The sequence below is a fragment of the Desmodus rotundus genome, chromosome 2 (genome assembly GCF_022682495.2).
Source record: "Desmodus rotundus isolate HL8 chromosome 2, HLdesRot8A.1, whole genome shotgun sequence".
In the NCBI taxonomy this organism is placed as follows: Eukaryota; Metazoa; Chordata; class Mammalia; order Chiroptera; family Phyllostomidae; genus Desmodus; species Desmodus rotundus.
Window position 1 is genome coordinate 191,880,506 of NC_071388.1, and position 19,374 is coordinate 191,899,879.

Below are 19,374 nucleotides of genomic sequence, written 5' to 3' on the forward strand. Positions count from 1 at the left end.
ATGTTGATGATGCAAATTTACCTCTGATAAGGTGACTGTGACAGTGAACATAAGGAATTGGTGTCACCGCTTGTTGAAGAAAACCATCTGGGGGTAAAGAAAAGGAGAGGAACGAGGAGGCAAGAGGAAGGGAAGAAAGACTAGAATGGAAGGAACAGAGAGTGGCAATTGTCTTGCTTCAGGGTTTTCCTTCCATCTTCATTTAGATCTAGCCCTCTAATTTTATCACTTGCATGGAAAATTCACCAGATTTGTATTCAACTACTCAGTGTCTTACTGATAATACCTGACAAATATTTAATGCTAGTTAGACTTTTAAATACTGGATGTAAGTACAGGTACATTCCACCCCACCTCAGCTCTGTTGTCAGGGATAGGAATGGCCAGCATACGGTCGATACTCCTATTGGACAGTCCTGTCAATCTCTGCAGTTCTTCCTTCAGCTCTTCCACATTTTTAAACATTTCGATCAACTGTCCTGCAAGGGGGAAAACAAAGAAAGAAAAAAAACCTCACATGTTGATTGTGATGTAATTTTTTCAGTTGAACTAAAACAGAGAAACCTGCTTGGCTAAAACATATATTCAACATATATTTCTCGTGTCTAGAACAAATGTCTCCCAGTTTTGGCAAGCTTTGCATCCTTAGAATGTACTTCTATCCGATTTAGACTTGTCCCTAGTACAATATCACTAATCTGCCGTAACAGATTAGTCCGCGTTCCTTAGACATCTGCAACTCAAGATTCATTCAAAGACAATATGGTTTCCTCAGAGACTCTGATCACATAGTGAACTAAATATATATATATATATCCATTTGATTTAAAACATCACACACGTTCAACATGATTTCTAACCTTGGATCATATAACATTGTCAACTTGGGGGAAGGTGTGTTAAATCTACAACACAAGGCTGCAGGGCACAGGGCATTTTCCCATAACTTTGCCCAGCATGCTACAGTTTATAAAGAGTTTTCAAATAGCCCTGGCCGGTGTGGCTCAGTGGATTGAGCACCAGCCTGTGAACCAAAGGGTGGCTGGTTTGATTCCCAGTAGGGGCACATGCCTGGGCTGCAGGACAGGCCCCCAGTAGGGGGCGCCTGAGAGGCCAACCACACATTGATGTTTCTTTTCCTCTCTTTCTCCCTCCCTTCCCCTCTCTAAAAATAAATGAATAAAATCTCTTTTAAAAAAGGAGTCTTCAGATAGAATGTATTTAACTTCAAACTCTTTTAGGACAGTAATTATAATTACTTCATATGTGGGTCATTTAATGCATAATATTTTGACTTCATTTTGGCAGATGGTGATCTCCATTCTGCAAATGCCATTCGCCTTCTTTATGAAGTGTCCCTCATGCAAACACACTGCCTTTATTTTTGGACTCAGTGACCTTCCTCTTCGGTGGCTGCCTGTTGTCCAAAATTCTAAGTGCCTTTCTGTTCGGTATTGAGGTATTACACAAAGAAGAAACGTATTACATGATGCATCGTGCTCAGAATACCAATAGGAGGTTCTGAATTTAGATTTCTGTAGAGAACAGTGCATCTATTTCATTTTTTAAATCGTATTATTCTCACAGAAGTAAATAAATTTCATCCTGCCTTTCTCGACAGACCGTCGAATGCACTTTAATATATCAGAGAAACAAAAGGTAACTGATCTAACTAGTTAAATGTTTGAAGACCTTTTCGTTGTGAAATCAAATTTCCCTGTTTCATTCTCTGCTAGCTTTCTGTGTCTTTACTTTAGATGAGTAACTATATTTGAAAGCTTCAAGTTTCTGAGGTGAAAGAGTAGATATGAAGCAGGCTTTGTTGAAAACTTCAAAAAAGCTTTTCTTAAACTGCAGCATGAGAATCACACGCATTCTAATAAGATGGAATTTAAAATACGGATGGGGGCACACCTGGTTTCTCAGAAGTGTCTGCGCTGTGATTGACATGCAGTGTGGCTTCTATGGCCGGTATTAATCGTGTAATATTTTCCAAGTAATTCATTTGCAATGCCTGTTCTAGAAACCTGGAACAGAACGGAAGAGGAAATTCAACTCGCCATTTCAATAATTTGAGAAGGGATTTCAACAAGGAAGAAGACAGTGGAAAAACATACCGATCCATATTTAAATTAATTTTGATTGGATCCCCAGTAAACAAATCTTTCAGTTTTTTAGAGAGGATGTCGTTGTACAGGAAGCTGGTTGCTATTTCAGTGCTGAGCTCTGCTGCTTCCAGAAGTTGCACATGAAGTGCACTCTCTTCACACAGGTTTCTGAAGTTCACGTTAGAGAGTGGACACAGTTTCTCTACTGAACGGAAAGTTTCAGGTTCGCAAAGGAGTTCTGTCAAGTGCCGAAGTTGAGACACCTTTCCAAAAGAGGTAAAGAGTGGGAAATCAAGGTTACATTATTCTAAATACTTAGTAGTTGATAATAAGCACAACTGGTTTACTCCAAAAAATTCATTCATGTGTTTAGTTAGTTGGCATTTGGCAACAGTTTTAGTTAGAATGATGCACTTTTTTCTGTCAGGTGAGGTTATTGTTATCTTTTTTTTTTGGTTTCGTGTGTTTTTTTTAATTTTAATTTTGTATTGTTATTCAATTACAGTTGTGTGCCTTTTCTTCCCATCCCTCCACCCCACCCCAGCTGAACCCCCCTCCCTCCCCCACCTCCACCTTCCCCCTTGATTTTGTCCATGTGTCCTTTATAGTAGTTCCTGTAATCCCCTCTCCTCTTAAGAATGTTAAAGGAGATCAAATATTTGGTGACGGAAGATGGTTTGACTTTGGATAGTAAACACACAATGCAATATACAGATCATGTATAATAGAAATGTACAATGAAACCTATATGATCCACTGACCAATGCTGCCCTAATAAATTTTTAAAAAATTAATTAATTTTTTAAATTTTATAAAACTCTTAGACCTATCAGACATATCTTTCCCAACTGTACTCATATCTTATAGATTCAAAGTTTAAAAAGATGTCATTTAATTTTATCTATTTAAATCACAATACTTAAACTAATTTTATATTTTAGTTTACATGTTAGTCATGGGTAAGGGAAGACAGCAAAGCAAGTTTGGTTTGGAACTTCAGAAAAGTCCATCTTCCTCACACCCATTAAGATAGGTACTGTTTTTAAAAATCCCCCCCAAACCGCACAAAAACTAAAACAGAAAATAACAAGTGTTGGCAAGGATATGGAACAACCAGAACACTTGTACACTGTTGGTGGGAAGGTAAAATAATGCAGCCACTATGGAAAACAATATGGTGGTTCCTCAACAAATTACAAATAGAATTATTATACAATCTACTTTTGTGTATATACCTATAAGTATTGAAAGTTGAATTTGAAACAGCTATTTGTCGATAGCAGCATTATTCACAATAGTCAACAGGTGGAAGCAACCCAAGTGTCCATGGACAGATAAATGGATGAACAGAATGTGGTGTACACACAAAATAGAGTATCACTCAGCCTTAAAAAGGAGAGAAGTTCTGACACATGCCACAGCATGGATGAGTCTTGAGGACATGATGCCAAGTGAAGTAAGCCAGTCACAAAAAGATAAGTACAGATGATCCTACTTATTATATAAGTCACCTAGAGTAGTAAAATTCATAGTGACTGGAAAATAAAAGTGTGGGTTTCCAGGGACTAGAGGGGAGGGAGGGGTGTGGAGCTGTTGTAGAGTAGAGTTTAGTTTTACAAGATGAAGAGTCCAGTTGGTTGCACAGTGATGCGGAGGCATTCAGCAAGAATGAACTTCACAGTTAAAAGGGTTAAGACCCTAAATTTTATGTTATGTGTATTTTACCACAGTGCATTTTAATAAGACTGCATTTACAATTTAAAATATGGATGGGGACACACCTGGTTTTTCAGAAGTGTCTGCATTGTGACTAACATTATCTTCTACACTCGTATCTATTGAGAAAAACAGGTGCATTTGTCAGTGGTGTGGAACAAAAGTGTTTTAAAAGGGCTTAAAATTCCACACGTAAGGAAGAGGAGAAAAATGGAAATCAGCTAATTTCTTGTCACCTATACTCACTGAGGTTCACTATGCTCGGTGTGTTTTGGGGATAGACTCCCTAGTCATACTTCCTGAAGGAAAAAATCATGCCTCTGCGAAAGTCAGGTCTACTGTGCAGGGAAGCTACCCTTGAGCTGTTCCTTCTAAGAAGTAAAAAATATTGGAGCACCATCTGAAAGGGCAAGTATATGTATCACTCACTGCAGCTCAGTTGCCAGTCAGAAGTTGCATTTTGACAGAAATGAATTATTTTGTGATACAGGCAAATGTTTGGAATGTTTCTTTCTATGTATCAAATGAGAAAGGCACAAGACCGTGTCTTTGATGAGAGGTTTATAGTAACTACGTGCAGGCGGTAGCAATTAAACACCAATCGTCTTACATAGCAAATATTATTGGCCTGTTTTCAACTCTATTTAATATTCTAATTGATTTCCAGCTTTGAACTATCTAAAATGGACTCACATGTATTAAAATTCTACTCACTAGTCTTAGTGCTAAGAGAAATTTCCATTACGCTCTGTCCCTTCCTTGGATTTTTCCAGATAGTAGATATGATTAAACTTCTAATGAACAGAGCCAAGCCTTCTTGTCACATCCTCCAGTGACTTTTATTTTAGTGATTTCTTAAATAAAAGGATAAATACTGGTAGCCCAAAATATTTGTTTTAATTGAGACTTTGAGGATGCAGTAAATTTGAATGACTTTTACTCCTCAGTAGAGACCCAGCTATATATTTTTATCGCAAGTTTGGCATACATGTATGAGAAGCCAGGAAAAGTCCATATAGCATAATGTTGGCTTGGTAAGATAAAAGTAGCAGAAGTGAAATGCAAATCTTGCCATGCCATTGAGGCGGATCTGGTTCTCTGAAACAACAGTTTAATTCAGGGTCAGTGTTGTAGAACGCGCTGGGAGGTCCATCTAGCAAGGAGCTTCATGACATCCATTTAATATTTATCGTTGTGTACTACTGCCTTCTAAAATTTGTTCATATGTGTATTTGAACTTTAATGCTGTATGGGTCATTAGTAATCAACATAGATTCAGAGAATTATAATTCTCTCTTCAAACATATAGGTCAAGTCCAGACTGAAGGTTTGTCAAGCCTCGTGTAGAGCCCCCTCTCCTTTACCGCCAACCTGGTCCACATAGTAAAGACTCAGGCTTCACTGGAACAATGACTCTAGCTAATTCCATCTCCAGCTGCAACTGAATTCCCCAGTACTTATGGTTCCCACATGCATCTGAATCAGAATTGTAAGTGACATGATGGTGTACACCTCAGAATATTGTTAAACATAAAAATTATAAAACAGCAATACTCCTGGCCTCTTGGGGGAAAGGGCACTATTTAAAAATGTAAAAGTGTTAACAATAAAAATATTGTGTTATGTGTATTTCTGCCCAACATGGGGAACATCTACTTCATTTGTAGTTCCCCAATCATATTACCCTTCCACCAAAGTGACTGGAAAGAAAAAGGAATACAATAGACAATGAATGATGGAGAGGACACAAAAGTTCGAGAGTAGAATGTTATAGCTAGAACAGAGCGGTGGGAACAAAGGAAAAGTCACCAACGAGTAACAGGCATTTGACATTTTGGAAGGTCTAAACCTTCTTAGAAATACCATGAATAAAGTTTTTGAATGGCTGGCCTCGACTGTCACAACCAGAGCCCTAATTACCAGGGAGGGCAAAGAGGGGGATATTACTGTAAAACTCTAGGATAGTTTGTCCTCATTCTTTCAATAATATGTACTGAATATTTTCCATGTGTTGCAGTCTGTGTCGGGTGCTGAGGATATAGCAGTAAAGGGACAGACTTAGCAACATTCCTCATGGAGCTTGTAGTCTTGGAATGAATGGGTTGTCAATGGCAAATAGCAGCCATGCTTTTATAAACGACAATGCATTTTCTATCCGAGGGACAAAACTGTAATTTGTTTCCATCTCGGTGGCTTCTAGAATTTTTTTCTTAATATAACCCTCTAGGGGAACAGTATATTAAAAATGTAGATGCTGTTTTATATTATTCTTAGCTCCATTCCCATTCCATTAGAGTAAATGATTGAGAATGTTTTCTTTCCATTTCCCTAGCATATTTTGTACACTGCTCAGTTTCTTTGCAAGTTGAGAAACACAATGAGTAGTTGTCCAGGTAACACAATTACATGGCCAAGGCTCGACTTTAACATCTCGCTTGTTCATGTATTCAGAAGTCAAGTCTTAAGCTCCTACTCTGGGCTAGGGGCTTTAGAGATGCAGATGCATAATTTAATCAGGGTTTATACTCTAGTAAGGGAAACAGACCTTATATATACAAAAAATTATATCATTCTGTAATAAGTTCCAAAAGCCAGAAGTCTCCCTGTCATCAGAATCTCTTCCTTACACCTCACACCCTATTGGCTGCCGCCATTTCCTGTCAACTCCCCCTCGTACAGCATCCTTGAAAGTGTCTCTGTCTTCTAATTCTCTGCCACTGACATAGTGCACTCTCTCAATTTTTGCTTAGTTTACTTCAAATATCACCTATTTGGCTTTCCTCCAACCTATCCTCCACAATTCTCCCAGGGAGCTCTCTTTCTAAAATGCAATTATCACCCTAAAATTCACAACTTTTTCAGGATCAGGTTCAAACTCCTCGACTACACACAAAGAGGGCTTTGGGATCTGGGCCCAGGTTCTCTGCATCCCCCTTTCCTGCCTCTCCCACAGGCACCTTCTCCTTGAGCTGGACACATGATGCCAGGTGGCCTGCATCCGTCCTTCAGGTTCACACCTCTGTCATCCCACGAATGTAGGTCTCTATGTCTGGAATGCAGGATTGTGACCTAATTCTACACGGTCCTGCAAGACTCCAAGTTAGCATTATCTCCTCCACAACATTTTTCCCCTCTGTCCCCATCCCTTGCAATCTGACTTAGATATCCCTCCTCCCCACACAGAATCCTGTCCTTCCACATACCACAGCACTTATCTCACCGTGTTATAATTATTGGTCTGCCTTTCCAAGTTCTTTAATTGATGATAAGAATTTTGCAGGTAGAAATTATGCCTTTTGAAGAAATAGATTAGTATTATGGGAGCACAGATGATAGCCCGAATGCAAGAACGGATAAATGTTAGATGCCCACAAAGCCATTATCCTGGCCGACAAACAGGAAGAAGGACGATACTCTAATATTACTGGGATGACAAACTTGTCTTTGAAGGATGAGTAGATGTTTTTTGTATAAATGCATAACTTCCTTCTTATTTGCACAAATTAAGATAGTGCTAAATGAAGTACATTAAAAATGTCGATTTGTGTAGAAGACTTAGGACTACAATGTGGGCAATCTAAGTAGCATATATATTTGCAATATCCATGGACATGTGATTTGGATGCCTGCTTCATGTTGACTTGACAGCAAGTCATTTGCATGCCCTGAATAAACAAGGTCTAATTTTACTTTATCCCTGGCTACATAAATCAGATTAAACTGCTGTTCTTACTAGGAAAACTGCTTTCAAAATGTAATAGGGTTATTTAAGAAATGAAGTGAATTTCATGATAACCTGCATACTATATGCATGAGCTAAACAAAGAATAATATGCAAATAAACATGAGCCTATCCAAACCAGAGTTTTAATTGTTTTCTTGCTTTCTCCCCTTTTTCAATATCATAAATTTTAATATGAATTATTAGTTTCTTCTTATATTGACAATCATAAAAATAAGGCAAGTCAACTTCTGAGGTTTTTTTCAGCACACTGTAAAGTCTAAAACACCAGCTATTGAAGTCAACTTTTATAGTTTAAGAAACTGAAGACAACTCAAATTAGAAATAATATTATGAATCCTTTTTCAAGTCATGAAGCTTCATGAGATGACTATATTTTTAGTCATTCTTTTATGTGTATGCACACTGTAACTCGGCTCTTCTGGGTCATTTCATGCAGACACATCCACCAATTAAAAACAAAATATCTTAACACCTGCACACTTCTGTCGCCAATTCCCAGTGTGAATCTAGAGTCCAAACAGGACCAATATTTACGAAGACAGAGATTTAAAACTTAAACGAAAATCCATCTTGCCGACGGGTTGATGTTTATGTTTTTCTTTCAGGGCTTACTTTTGATTTCAGGACTTCAGGAAGTGAAGGAGAGTAATCCTCGTAGGAACCATTTTGAAGAATATATTTTTTAAATTGAATTGTAGACTGCAAGAGTCTTAAATTTTCTGTAAAAAAGGAAAGAAAAGTTACCTTATGTGAATTGCAAGGTCATTTAGGAAACCAGTTTGAAAGATACCTTTATCCTAATTTATTACTTCTTCTACAATAATAGCTTAGTTCAAGCTAAACATAAGATAAGTAAAAACTTAACTTTTCCTTGAACCATGAAGCTACAGAGTTCATTATTTTAAAAATATTCACATATTCTACTTTGAGACAAAAATATTTCCAGCAAAGGTGCTAAACAGTTTTGGCTCTCTGTGAGCTGAGTATGTTTTTATTTATGACTTCTGGATCTACTGTGAAGCTTAAGTGTTTGGGGCAGAATAGCTTGTATGATCACTGTGACACAAACACACCCTTACAACCTTAATTAACTTGTGCCTGCTAAACGGAGACCATGTTAATTATCTGTTGTGCAATTTGCTTGCCATTAAGTTTCAAAAAATGGTTTTGGTGTAGGAAAAGTAAATACTTATCTCCTATGAAATGTGAGAACATAGATATTTTCTCTTTAAAAGAAAAGAAACATTTGATTAAATGCAATATTTTATGGTTGCCCATGTAGGAAGAAAACTGAAAATACAGTGTGTAGCAGTAGGAGGTACAAATAGTCTACCACAAAGATCCCTTTGTGTATGCAATTTGCATCTGCTTTTGGAAGTCTGTATTCTCATTCTTCGTTACTTTTTGACAACTAAAATTACTAAGGGCACAGCGAATGTATGAAGGGTTGGATGAGCCCCTCATGACTCTGGATCTTTGGAAAGTTTGTCCAGGGGGCCAGGTTGTACTAGCAATAGCAAGAGAAGTAATATTATAATAATATGATTATATATTCCTTTGATATATCAAATCACCAAACTGAAATCGATACATACGGAAACTAAGATTTTAAAATTTTCTTTCCTTTTTAAGCAAATGTCTTAAAAGACTTACTACTTTAGAAGAGAATTAGAAGAATATTAAGGGAAGTATTACCTTGTGATCCCCTGGCCAAGTGGTCAGTGACATTTCTCACACATTCCAAGTAAGGAATATAAGGACTGTCGGCTGATATATTTAAGAGGGCATCTTCAAAGTTTTCCAGTATTAGGAGCCTATAGAATTAGAAAAGAATATATAATTAAGTCACATAAAAATAAAGCAAAGCCATTTGGTTGAGACCATGTGAGTCCCTGGTTTTTAGACGTAGGTTGACTTGAGCATCAAAACACCATGAAACAGGACGTCTTCCCTCACCCAGCCCAAGTGCACCGTGACAGCACGACCCTGGGTTCTCTGAGCACTTGCCTTTCCCACGGGCATTATCAGTATCTTTAATTATTTTAATATCCAGTCATAACTAGTATTAAGATAATTTTTAGGCCAATGTATGGGGAAGAATATAATCACTGGGCTAAGGGTGCTTGATAAAATACACAATTCCGAGTTAAACTGGAATTTCATGTCAACAATAAATAACTTTTCGATGTAAGTACGTCCTGTGAGTCTTCCATGTCTTTTTCGTTTTCCCTCTAAACCTGGCAACCCCACGCTGGGTCTCATCATATTCTCTGCTCTAATGAGGGGTTGGATGATCTGCTAGATTCTTCACACCTATGACATTCTCTAAGTACATTTAAATTCATTTCACTGTGATGAAAGAGGAAGCGTGGCATCCATTTGAACAGTAAAGTTTTTTTTTAATTCTAAACAATCAACAAATTCTGTGTTACAAAATTAGCCACTTTAGGGTTTCTTTCTGCCTGGCATATGAGAACACAGCCTAAGATTTTTGAGGCAAATGTATGTAAGTGAACAAATGTGTGTGTTATGAATGCCCTTCACTTCGCTGTGAGGCTGTTCCTCTGTTTATTTTGTAACTTCTTCCCTTGATGTCTACTGTTGAATTTTATTTTGGTAGATAGAAGATAAATGTCAATGACTGATTTGGAGACCATCTAACTTGAATCAGACTGTACAATATACAAATTAACTAGTTTTGTCAGATGTGTTTAACTTTGATTTATCCTGGCATAACTAGTAAATGTGAAGGAAAATGTTTGCATTAACATGAAAAAAGTCTCAGGGTGTTTAGATATGGGTTAACAACACTGGGTCCTCCAGGAACTTCAGAGAGAAATCTAGGTCACGAAAGTCTCTAACTTGGCAGTCAGAGCACAGCTGATTGGTGCGATGGCTGACCCTTATTTAAATACAGTCCACAGCCTGCACAGTAAAAGAAAATAGCAACCATTCCCAAGCCCTCTTGCTTTTGCTTGTGCATTTTTTGACCAGAGACTCTCTCCCCAGTGTTGTCTTTCTTGTGTTTGTCTTCCTTTCTGCCAGTTATTATAGCGTAGAGCCATTTCCATTCCGATGTAGTGCTCAATAGCAAAATATTAGCCTAACCTTCTGAATCAGGGGTGTCAAACTCATTTTCACCAGGGGCCACATCAGCCTCGCAGTTGCCTTCAAAGGGCCAAATGTAATTTTAGGGCTGTATACATGTAACCACTCCTTAACGAGGGGCAAGGAGCTCAGCGCTACCGCTGGGTAGCAACAAGAGGCTGGGTCGGATAAAGCAAGGTGGAGGACCGGATTTGGCCTGCGGGCCTTGTGTTTACTACCTGTGTTCTAAATGGAATGGCACGAGAGGTTCTCACAATAACATTTCGAGCTTAAAATGAAAGAATGCTGTGCTAGAAGTGACCTTGAAATATCATCTAAGCCATTCTCTGAGTTTCATAATATTTGATTGACAGGATTTTTGAGATTGGATTTACTATACCCCCCAAATTAAGATTCCATAGCTACGTGCCACTGACTTGGTATAAACATCCAATTACTCCTTGAAGCCATTTAATTTATGTGTCCTGTATATGTAATCTTGTCTACTCCCCATGAATGCTTACATTAAAAAGATAAGCTTATGGATGTGTGCACGCATGAGTGTACATACCCACATATATGCAAAACAATAAAAACTATAGCCTTAGAACAAAAATAATGAGGAAGGAAAAGAGCTAAGAAAAAAATATTTTTGAGTAGCTTGCTTTAGAAAATTCTGGACCACAATTTTTTCATTTTATGCCAAGTACGCCACTCTGCAATTATTTTCAAGTGGGAACAGAAAGGAAGTCCAAAGATAAGAAATCCCTTAATTGTATCAATCTCAACAAGAACTATCTTATAAGTACTGAATTCTTCCTCATAAACTGTCAGCTAGCTGTCAGCAACTAACGATGTTTGCTGTGAAATTCGCAGGTCTGAGGTGTCAGCATTATTGATGCTACGGATGCCTCAAGGCTCTGATGGAGATACCTGGCTTCAGCAATAATCACCAGTTATCTCAACTCAAGGCTTTCCATTTATTTATTTATTTTCGATAGCTATGAAACACTATTTGGAACATGGCATCCTGGCTAGGAGGAAATTTCCCAAGGCTGCCCAATTGTTCTGCGAGAAGCATGTGATCCATCCACCTTCGAGGAGAACAGAGGTGGAACAGAAATAGGAGGTAGTTGTTTATGGAAGGATTTTGCCTAGAATTACCCAGAGTGGGAGAACTTTTTGCTAAGTAATAGGAAGATTATAAACAACTGCATGAATTTGATTTTAGAAAAAAATTCATAGTTAAAAATAAGTCCTACTATTTGTTACTATTTATACAAATTTCCATTAGCATAAAAATGCATCCTCTGGGACTAAAGTGAAAATTTTCAATAGTATAACTTATCAGGCCTAAACAATTTTTACACAACAGGCCATCTAGTCTCTAAATTTGCCTTGATATAGGAATTTACTTCAATCAGCTTCTAGAGGCAACTGCTTGTATTGCCTACAATAACTGCTACAGTTATTACAGGGAACTACCTGTATTAATGGTCCTTAGAAGCCAAGATTGCTGCTGTCATAGCCACTGCCTATGTCTGGGATGCCATATTTACATGCCCCAGTGACACTCCAACATTAAATTACCTATCAAACGTTTGCTACCCAAATACTACCGAAGCAAACAAATTTTTGCATTACCTGGACTGGCCATAAGAAATACTTTGATTTTTTAAAACCAAAATAAACAGCAATGTGAAAAATTGAAGGCTTATACCTTTTTCGTGATGAAAACCCTTAAAAGAGTTGGAAATTGGAACTCCAGCTAGATTTTCCTCATAGACCTAAAGTAACCAAGCAATACAGATAGGACAAATTGGATCTACTTATGCAATCTTAGAATTGAAAAAGAGATCCCTAAAAGTTTCAGCTTTACTACACAACTATACCCATTTCTTTGGTCAGTCAATAACTGACTTTTCTTTTCCATAGTCTTACATACATAAAAGAATTTACGTCTATGAATTGTTTTCATTGCTTCAGCCAAGTTGCCTTCCAATTTAGAACAAACCAACAAAACAACAAAGACTTACTGGGCCGCCAGGCTGCTTGGAGAAAGTGACTGCCCATCCTCTTCGCTCCATGAGTACGTTGTATTGTCAGAGCCACCTAAAGTATCAACATTTATACGGGTAAATATTTAACATGTTGGCTTACAGTAATTATTTTTCTTAGCAAAAAATCATTTCAGGTAAAATTAAAGGGGAAAAAATGCAGAAAATCTGCAGAATTTTTCTCCGAAAGACTTTGCAAATGATGTCTATGCTCTTTTTGTTGAAACCATTTAGGATATTTATAGAAAATAGATGGTTACTAATCAAAATAATCCCAATGGTCAAGTACATGCGTTTCTAACAAACTCTTTCTTTGTGCATGAAACCGTTACATTGTTTTATCCTAAGACAAGGGTACATAGGTGACTCTTGAGTATTATAATGCAGATTGACTACCATGTGGCTTGTTAACCAAATGAAGCCGATTCCATCATGGATCACGGGATTTTCTTTGCCTTCAGTTGTCTAGAACGTAGGAACATCTGCCATCACTGATCTATATTTTTCATCTTTCAAAAAGCAGCCACTGGTTTCAACTAAATGCAGCTGTGAATGCAAATTGGCTAATTTTAACAGAACTGTTTTGAGTGGTTTCAAATACTATGAAGTTTTGGAGTGTGAAAGGTAATCACTAAGTTGGGAAACCTTACGTGAGGATCTCATTTAACACTGAGAATTGCCCTTAGAAGTCAAATAGGTTGCCGACTCAGCTCGCTGCATAACACTGTGCAGTAACAGTCACATGAAAAATCGAAAATGAAAATACTTGAAATGGTTACTGCATAAATAAAAACATTACTACCCAATGTTTTCATTCAGCCCCTGTAGGAAAACAGTATCACTTCTTTGTCTTCTCTTCCGACACTACTTACTCCTTATAAATAATCCAGTACGTTTCAGTGCTGTCATTTTTAACACTGGCCTAATCATTTTCAATAGGAAATGTTATTCCCAGCATTAATAGTTCTCCCATTCTCTCTAGTTAGTGTGTCCTAATGCCTTCCAAAAAGGTCCTAGTGCAAAATTGTGGAATCATCCATACTTTTCCAGTGCTGGTCACATAGTCTATTTAAATTAGCATGTGTGTAAAAGAGTATCACAGAATTAAAGACCTTCTTATTTAGCTTTGTATCAGTCATGTGTGAGTACTGTTTGAACCAGCCCTAGTAAGTGGCAGAGTGGCCTTTTCAGTTTTCCTGTTCAGCAAAGCAGAGTTTTCTCGTGTTCAGCTCAAGGTGCAGCTAAATATTATTGCTCTGATAGCAATGCGTCAGTGAATTAAAGGACCACGAATGAAGATACACAGAATAAATAAGCCTAATAATCATAATGATAACACTGAGTATTTATTGGCATCCATAGACAGAATAATCAAGGGTAGGACTCTGTTTAGATTTATGCTTTTGCAATATAAAAGTATATAAAACCATGTTTCTAAAACCAAGTGCTTTTCACTTTGAACTCCAAGGTGATACTGAACAAGTTCAGTGTCATTTCTATAATATATTGCATGGAGTTTCTCTCCCTCATTGAGCTACTAAAATGAGTACTAATAGAAATGAACTTTGTACATATCAATGATGGACTTGACCTTGATGTTAGTAAGCACTTTCCTTCTGGTCACTTTTTCTTCTGGAGTATAAAGTATCTTGGAGAAAAATACTGCACTAAATAGGCTTTAATATTGGGGGAAATGTTATACACTTTTAAAAAGTGAGAATTTACTTTTTCATTTATAGAATTAGGCATCTTTAAAAACGGTGCCCATAGACATAGAAAAAATATCTGGCACACAGATAACCTCTTTTCACCAGTAAGAATGGCTTTCTAGTTAAAGATATAATTTCATATAATATACTACTTTGCAAAAGAGTAAACTTTCAGTGAGTCACAAAGGTAACCTTTGCTCTGAAAACTCAGTGTCTTCATTTATTTTTATTCATTTAATTTAAATTCAGAGTTTTTCAATGGAAGTGCTAAATACTAAACTGTGAAGCAGGGATTCTCACTGAGGCAGAGCTGAGAATTAAATTCCTTAAGACAGGAAGTTAAAAGACAACCTTCTTCCCAAGTGTTTTTTAGCATCTCCAGACTTTCATGGTTGCTGAACAGGCTCCTGAAGAAACCTTAAAGTGTGGTCATAATCGAGGCTGAATCAGAGATAGACATGGGGTGGGGGAGGTTGTAGAAATCAGAGTGTGGGGAGGAATGAGGGGCTGGCTGTGGGAAAATTTATCACATGGAAGGAATCTGGAACAATAAATCAGATTTCAGCAGTGACTGAAAGTGGAGCCATTGTGAGGTTTGGTGGTGACAGGTACTTGGCGTGAGAGACCCTGGAATCAAGTGTGTATATGGCCCAGGGGGTAAGTATGAGTGAGGCCATCTAGCAGAGAGCTCAAGGGACCTGACTTTGGGCATAGACAGATCCAGGATTTAATCCGACTTGCTGGATGTGTAACATGGGCAAAGTGCCCTGCCTCTCTTTGCCTCAGTTTCTTTGTTTGTAAAATGAGTTAATACCTGTATATCAAGGGGTTGTTTTGATGATAAAAGGGACTTAAGATAACAAAACACTTACCATGGACACACAAAAAATACGACTTTTTTATTTTCCTTCTTTGAATGAGTGGCGTGAGACTTTCACAGCTCCATCCACCCTGTCATACATTAGAGAGGACCCAAGCCGCTCTGCTAAGAGATACCACCCCACTCCAGCTTAACTGGAAGTAAAGCCAAGGGAGAAAACGTGTTCACTTCACAAATGCTGTTCAAGGCCGTGAACACGAAGCAGGGGGTGGCCTGGCAATGTGGCAGGAGGCTGGAGTTGGGGCTAGAGACCCCTGAGCTGTTGAGCTACCACCACTGGGTCAGCCTTCAGTGACAAGTTCTGGTTTCTGGAAGGATTTCCACAATTACCTAAAAAGGACTATAAAATCCCAAAGTTTTCTACTCAAGCAGGTAGGAACCTGGGGTTACAGACTTTTAAAAATCAACATTAATGCCACTGTACTGGTACCCTCAGACTGATGGAGTCACAGTAGGAAATTAAAACACAAATTTAATTAAGCATATCAAATTTTCAAATAAAAACACATCTCCTTGGTGTGTATTTCCTTGTCCTTTTGATCATCTAATGACATGTTTTAATATATGAAAAAAATTAGCACATGCATAGACATGAAACATGGTTATTGTCAAATATTAAAAAATGGATTCACCAAAAAAATGGTTTGCTGCCTCAGTTAGTAAGTGCAGCTTAATTCTCTGGCTTCTAAAGCACTGATGAGCTTTTGTCATTTGTGAAACACTTTTTAACTTTATCTTTTTACTTTATATAATTACAAGGTGTGAGTCTGAAGATGAAAAGGAAAAGAATGATAAGGAGAAACTTGAAGTTCTCAAGTCCTTAAAATGCAAATATAAGAAGAAAAATAATTGATGTTAGTTAGTGCACTGTCTGGTTTTCTGGCCTGGACTTTTTTTTTTCTCTCAGAGGATAAGTCTTTTGTTTTCCAATGTTCTTCAAGACCTTGAATTTAACAACTGTCTTGAAAGCTAGTCATTAAGTCTGCGATTGTAGATAAACAAAATGCTCTAGATTAACAGAAGTCGGTAACCAAGAGCGTGTCAGACCCCACAGTGAGAATTCTTCAAAGCCTTTGCAAACCTGCTTTTCGCATGAAAACTCATGGTTCAACACCTTACAATGAACAATGAGCTTGTGACCGATGCTCTCAGGACACTTGTTTATAAAGTCCACATATTTAAAAGCTGACAAAACCCAATTGAGAAAACTGAATTCTAAACTCATTCAGAAGACCTAAATGCCAACTGAACATTTTACCTGGGAAATAGGGACTTACTCGTTACAGCCTGAAATCTCTCTGTGTGTTTATATGTTGTATATTTCCATGTGTGTGGTACATGATGCTATTCTATATATGCAAAGGTGATATTTTCGGACTCACTAGCAACATGCCATAGCTTTCTCAAGATTTATATCGATCTAGTCACACGCCAATGTCCACTATGCATTTTGAAAATGGCTGGTTGACTGGTCTATTTTTACCAATAAAGGAATCCCTTCATTAAAAAGCCAACGTTTAGAAATGAAGGCAAAAATTCTGCAATTCAGTGTAGGCTTTTGTACTGGTAGAAATCTCTTTGTTCAGGCTTACCTTTGATATTTGTTTACCGTACCAAGTATAAGCATCATTTTACAAACTGAGAGACCATTTTCACCTAAATAAAAACCCTAGAAACTCACAGCATCTTCTCCAGCGATTTCTCCCTTTCTCCACACTTTTATTAGCCAGATGTCCAGATTTAGTCCTAGTATATGCCCCCAGCTAAGAATAATATCATCCATAAATGCAGTCTTTTATATTTCTAACAGGCTTTGTGACACAGAATGGAATATAGTAAGATGGAAATATACTACCTTGAGCTGGGGAGCTTAGGGTGTACAGCAGATGTTTAACAGATTTATGGAGAGTTCTGAAACCTTCGTTCCTTGTGACACGTGGATACACCTTCTGCACGGCCAGCAGCGCACTAAAGAGTCAAAGAACAATTCAACCAAATTGATTTCAAGGTGTGCAGACAGAAACAAAAGGTTATTCAAGGAGAAAATGCCTACCGTATAGAAAATTTTCTTATAACATAAAAAGACAAGATGTTGCTGCTATTGTTTAATTACTTGTTTGCCAGTTAGTGCACAAAATCCCAACACAGGATTCACGAACTACACAGAGCACTTCACGTTTCCAGGATTCTAAAGCTGAGACTGGGACTCGAAGCCCTGAAGGCAAGGGAGACTTTTGCAGCAGTTGTTTCAGTTAAGACTTAAAGATAAGTGATTAGGAAGAGCTACTTCCAATGAAAGGATAGCGCTTTTTTTTTAAGTAAAGAAAAAAATTAAATATTGGAAATTATTGTCACTAACAATCACACCCAGATAAAGGACCCAGTTTCAGGAATAACTGTTATTTAAGCATTTGATAAATATTTATGTCTTGCTAAATAAATGGTAATGTTTTTGAAAAAAATGGAGCTTGCCCTAATTAAAGACTGCATTCTCCCCTCTAAGTGGCCCACAGGCACTACTCCAGGGGTAGCTCAAAATTAATACCCAGACTAACCGACACTGTCTTCCAACGTTATGTTACCAAGAAGATGGGCAGCCTGCACTGGGGATGGGCAATCAGCAAACTCACTTATGCTTGAGTTCATTCCATCTTTCTAAAAAGCAATTAGTTACTTAAGAAATGCCGTCCTCTTTTTGTCTTAATATATCTAAAAATGCTGGTATTGTACATGTATGTCTGAATTTCACAAATACTATGATCATTGGTCAAATACTATGACCAATGATCAAGGCTAAGGCAATGCTTTGATCTGCAGGAGTAGTAACTGCAGAAGAAAAGGCTTTGCTAACAATTTGTCATTGTAAAGTTAAATGTAGTACAAATTAGCTAATAGTTTTTCCTTATGTATCTCAGCCAACTGAAGGCTCATTCTAGCAATAGATATGGTGTATGCATATATGTTTGTGGCATTCTATACTATTTTTGGCATTTTTAATATTTAGATTATTTTAATTTTAGCTTCCTAACTATGAATGAGAGCTACATTAAGAGTGCCAAATTCTGAGTTTCTTCTAGTTTCTAGTATAATATTAGGGTATACATATAGATATGGGTGTATTTGTACATTAATATAAACATATAGATGATTTCATTTATTTTTGTGATAATCCCACAAAGTCAATTTTGTTTTCCTGTTTTGAAGAGGGGTCGAGTAAATTTGAAAAAGTTAAATAACTTACACAGTTTTATCCTGTTAATAAGTAGAGTTGATTCTGTCTAATTTCAAAGTTCATGTTCTTTCTACTCTACCACTTGCCTCTGGCATGGACGCTTTGCTCCAACATGGCAGAGGAGGAGAAGGGTAGAACTTTTCTGTACAGAGCTCATAGGCATAGTCCACATGTTGTGCCGGCTGTGTGTTTGGTTCTGTATATGTAACAGGCAACACGATGCCTGTTAATGCCTCAGGCATTGTTCTATTTGCCCCCAAAATTTCGTGGTTCTTAGACTTTAGTTGTTTTTGAACCCTGGTGACCACGGAAGCAGCTCAGCAGTCGCAGGCCCCAGCTCTCTGCCAGCCTTCTCCAAGCCGGGCCCACTGCCCGATGTGCTGCCCCGAAGAGACACCGTCAGACCGAAAACTTGGCAATCTCATTAAGACGGTCAGCATCAGCGTTGTTAGTATCATTAACAAAATGTCAGTAGACTTAATCCATCTTTGTTTAACTAAAATGTAACCTAATAATAGTGACACACGGACCCCATCCTCTCTAAAATCCTTTGAACCATTGATCAGAATATTTTTATTTTACTTTTTAGATATTTCTCCTGCTAGTCATCTTATAATAATGGAAGTTACCCAAAACAAGTTGCCTTATGAAGGTAATTTTAAAAAGAGCTTCCATGATTCATACATACCTCAGCAAAGCTTCTTCACAAATGGTGAAAGTAATAAGTATGTTTATATACCCCTCTTGATTTTTGTGATTGCTTATTTCTGCTAATTTGTGGCATAACCCTAGCATTACATAACCTGGTTTTGGTGATTTAGTTATATAACAATTCACAAC

General features: G+C 37.6%; 1 protein-coding gene across 1 annotated transcript in view; it reads right to left on the minus strand.

Moving 5' to 3' along the window:
• ABCA12 (ATP binding cassette subfamily A member 12) overlaps window positions 1-19,374 on the minus strand; it is a 165,155-nt gene that overhangs the window by 72,369 nt on the left and 73,412 nt on the right. The window contains exons 8-14 of the mRNA XM_045198539.2: window positions 17,158-17,270; window positions 12,693-12,768; window positions 9,265-9,383; window positions 8,182-8,288; window positions 2,118-2,371; window positions 1,915-2,027; window positions 355-479 (exon numbers count right to left, since the gene is read on the minus strand). Of these exons, the coding sequence (XP_045054474.2) occupies window positions 355-479; window positions 1,915-2,027; window positions 2,118-2,371; window positions 8,182-8,288; window positions 9,265-9,383; window positions 12,693-12,768; window positions 17,158-17,270 (907 nt within the window). The remainder of the gene's footprint in view (window positions 1-354; window positions 480-1,914; window positions 2,028-2,117; window positions 2,372-8,181; window positions 8,289-9,264; window positions 9,384-12,692; window positions 12,769-17,157; window positions 17,271-19,374) is intronic.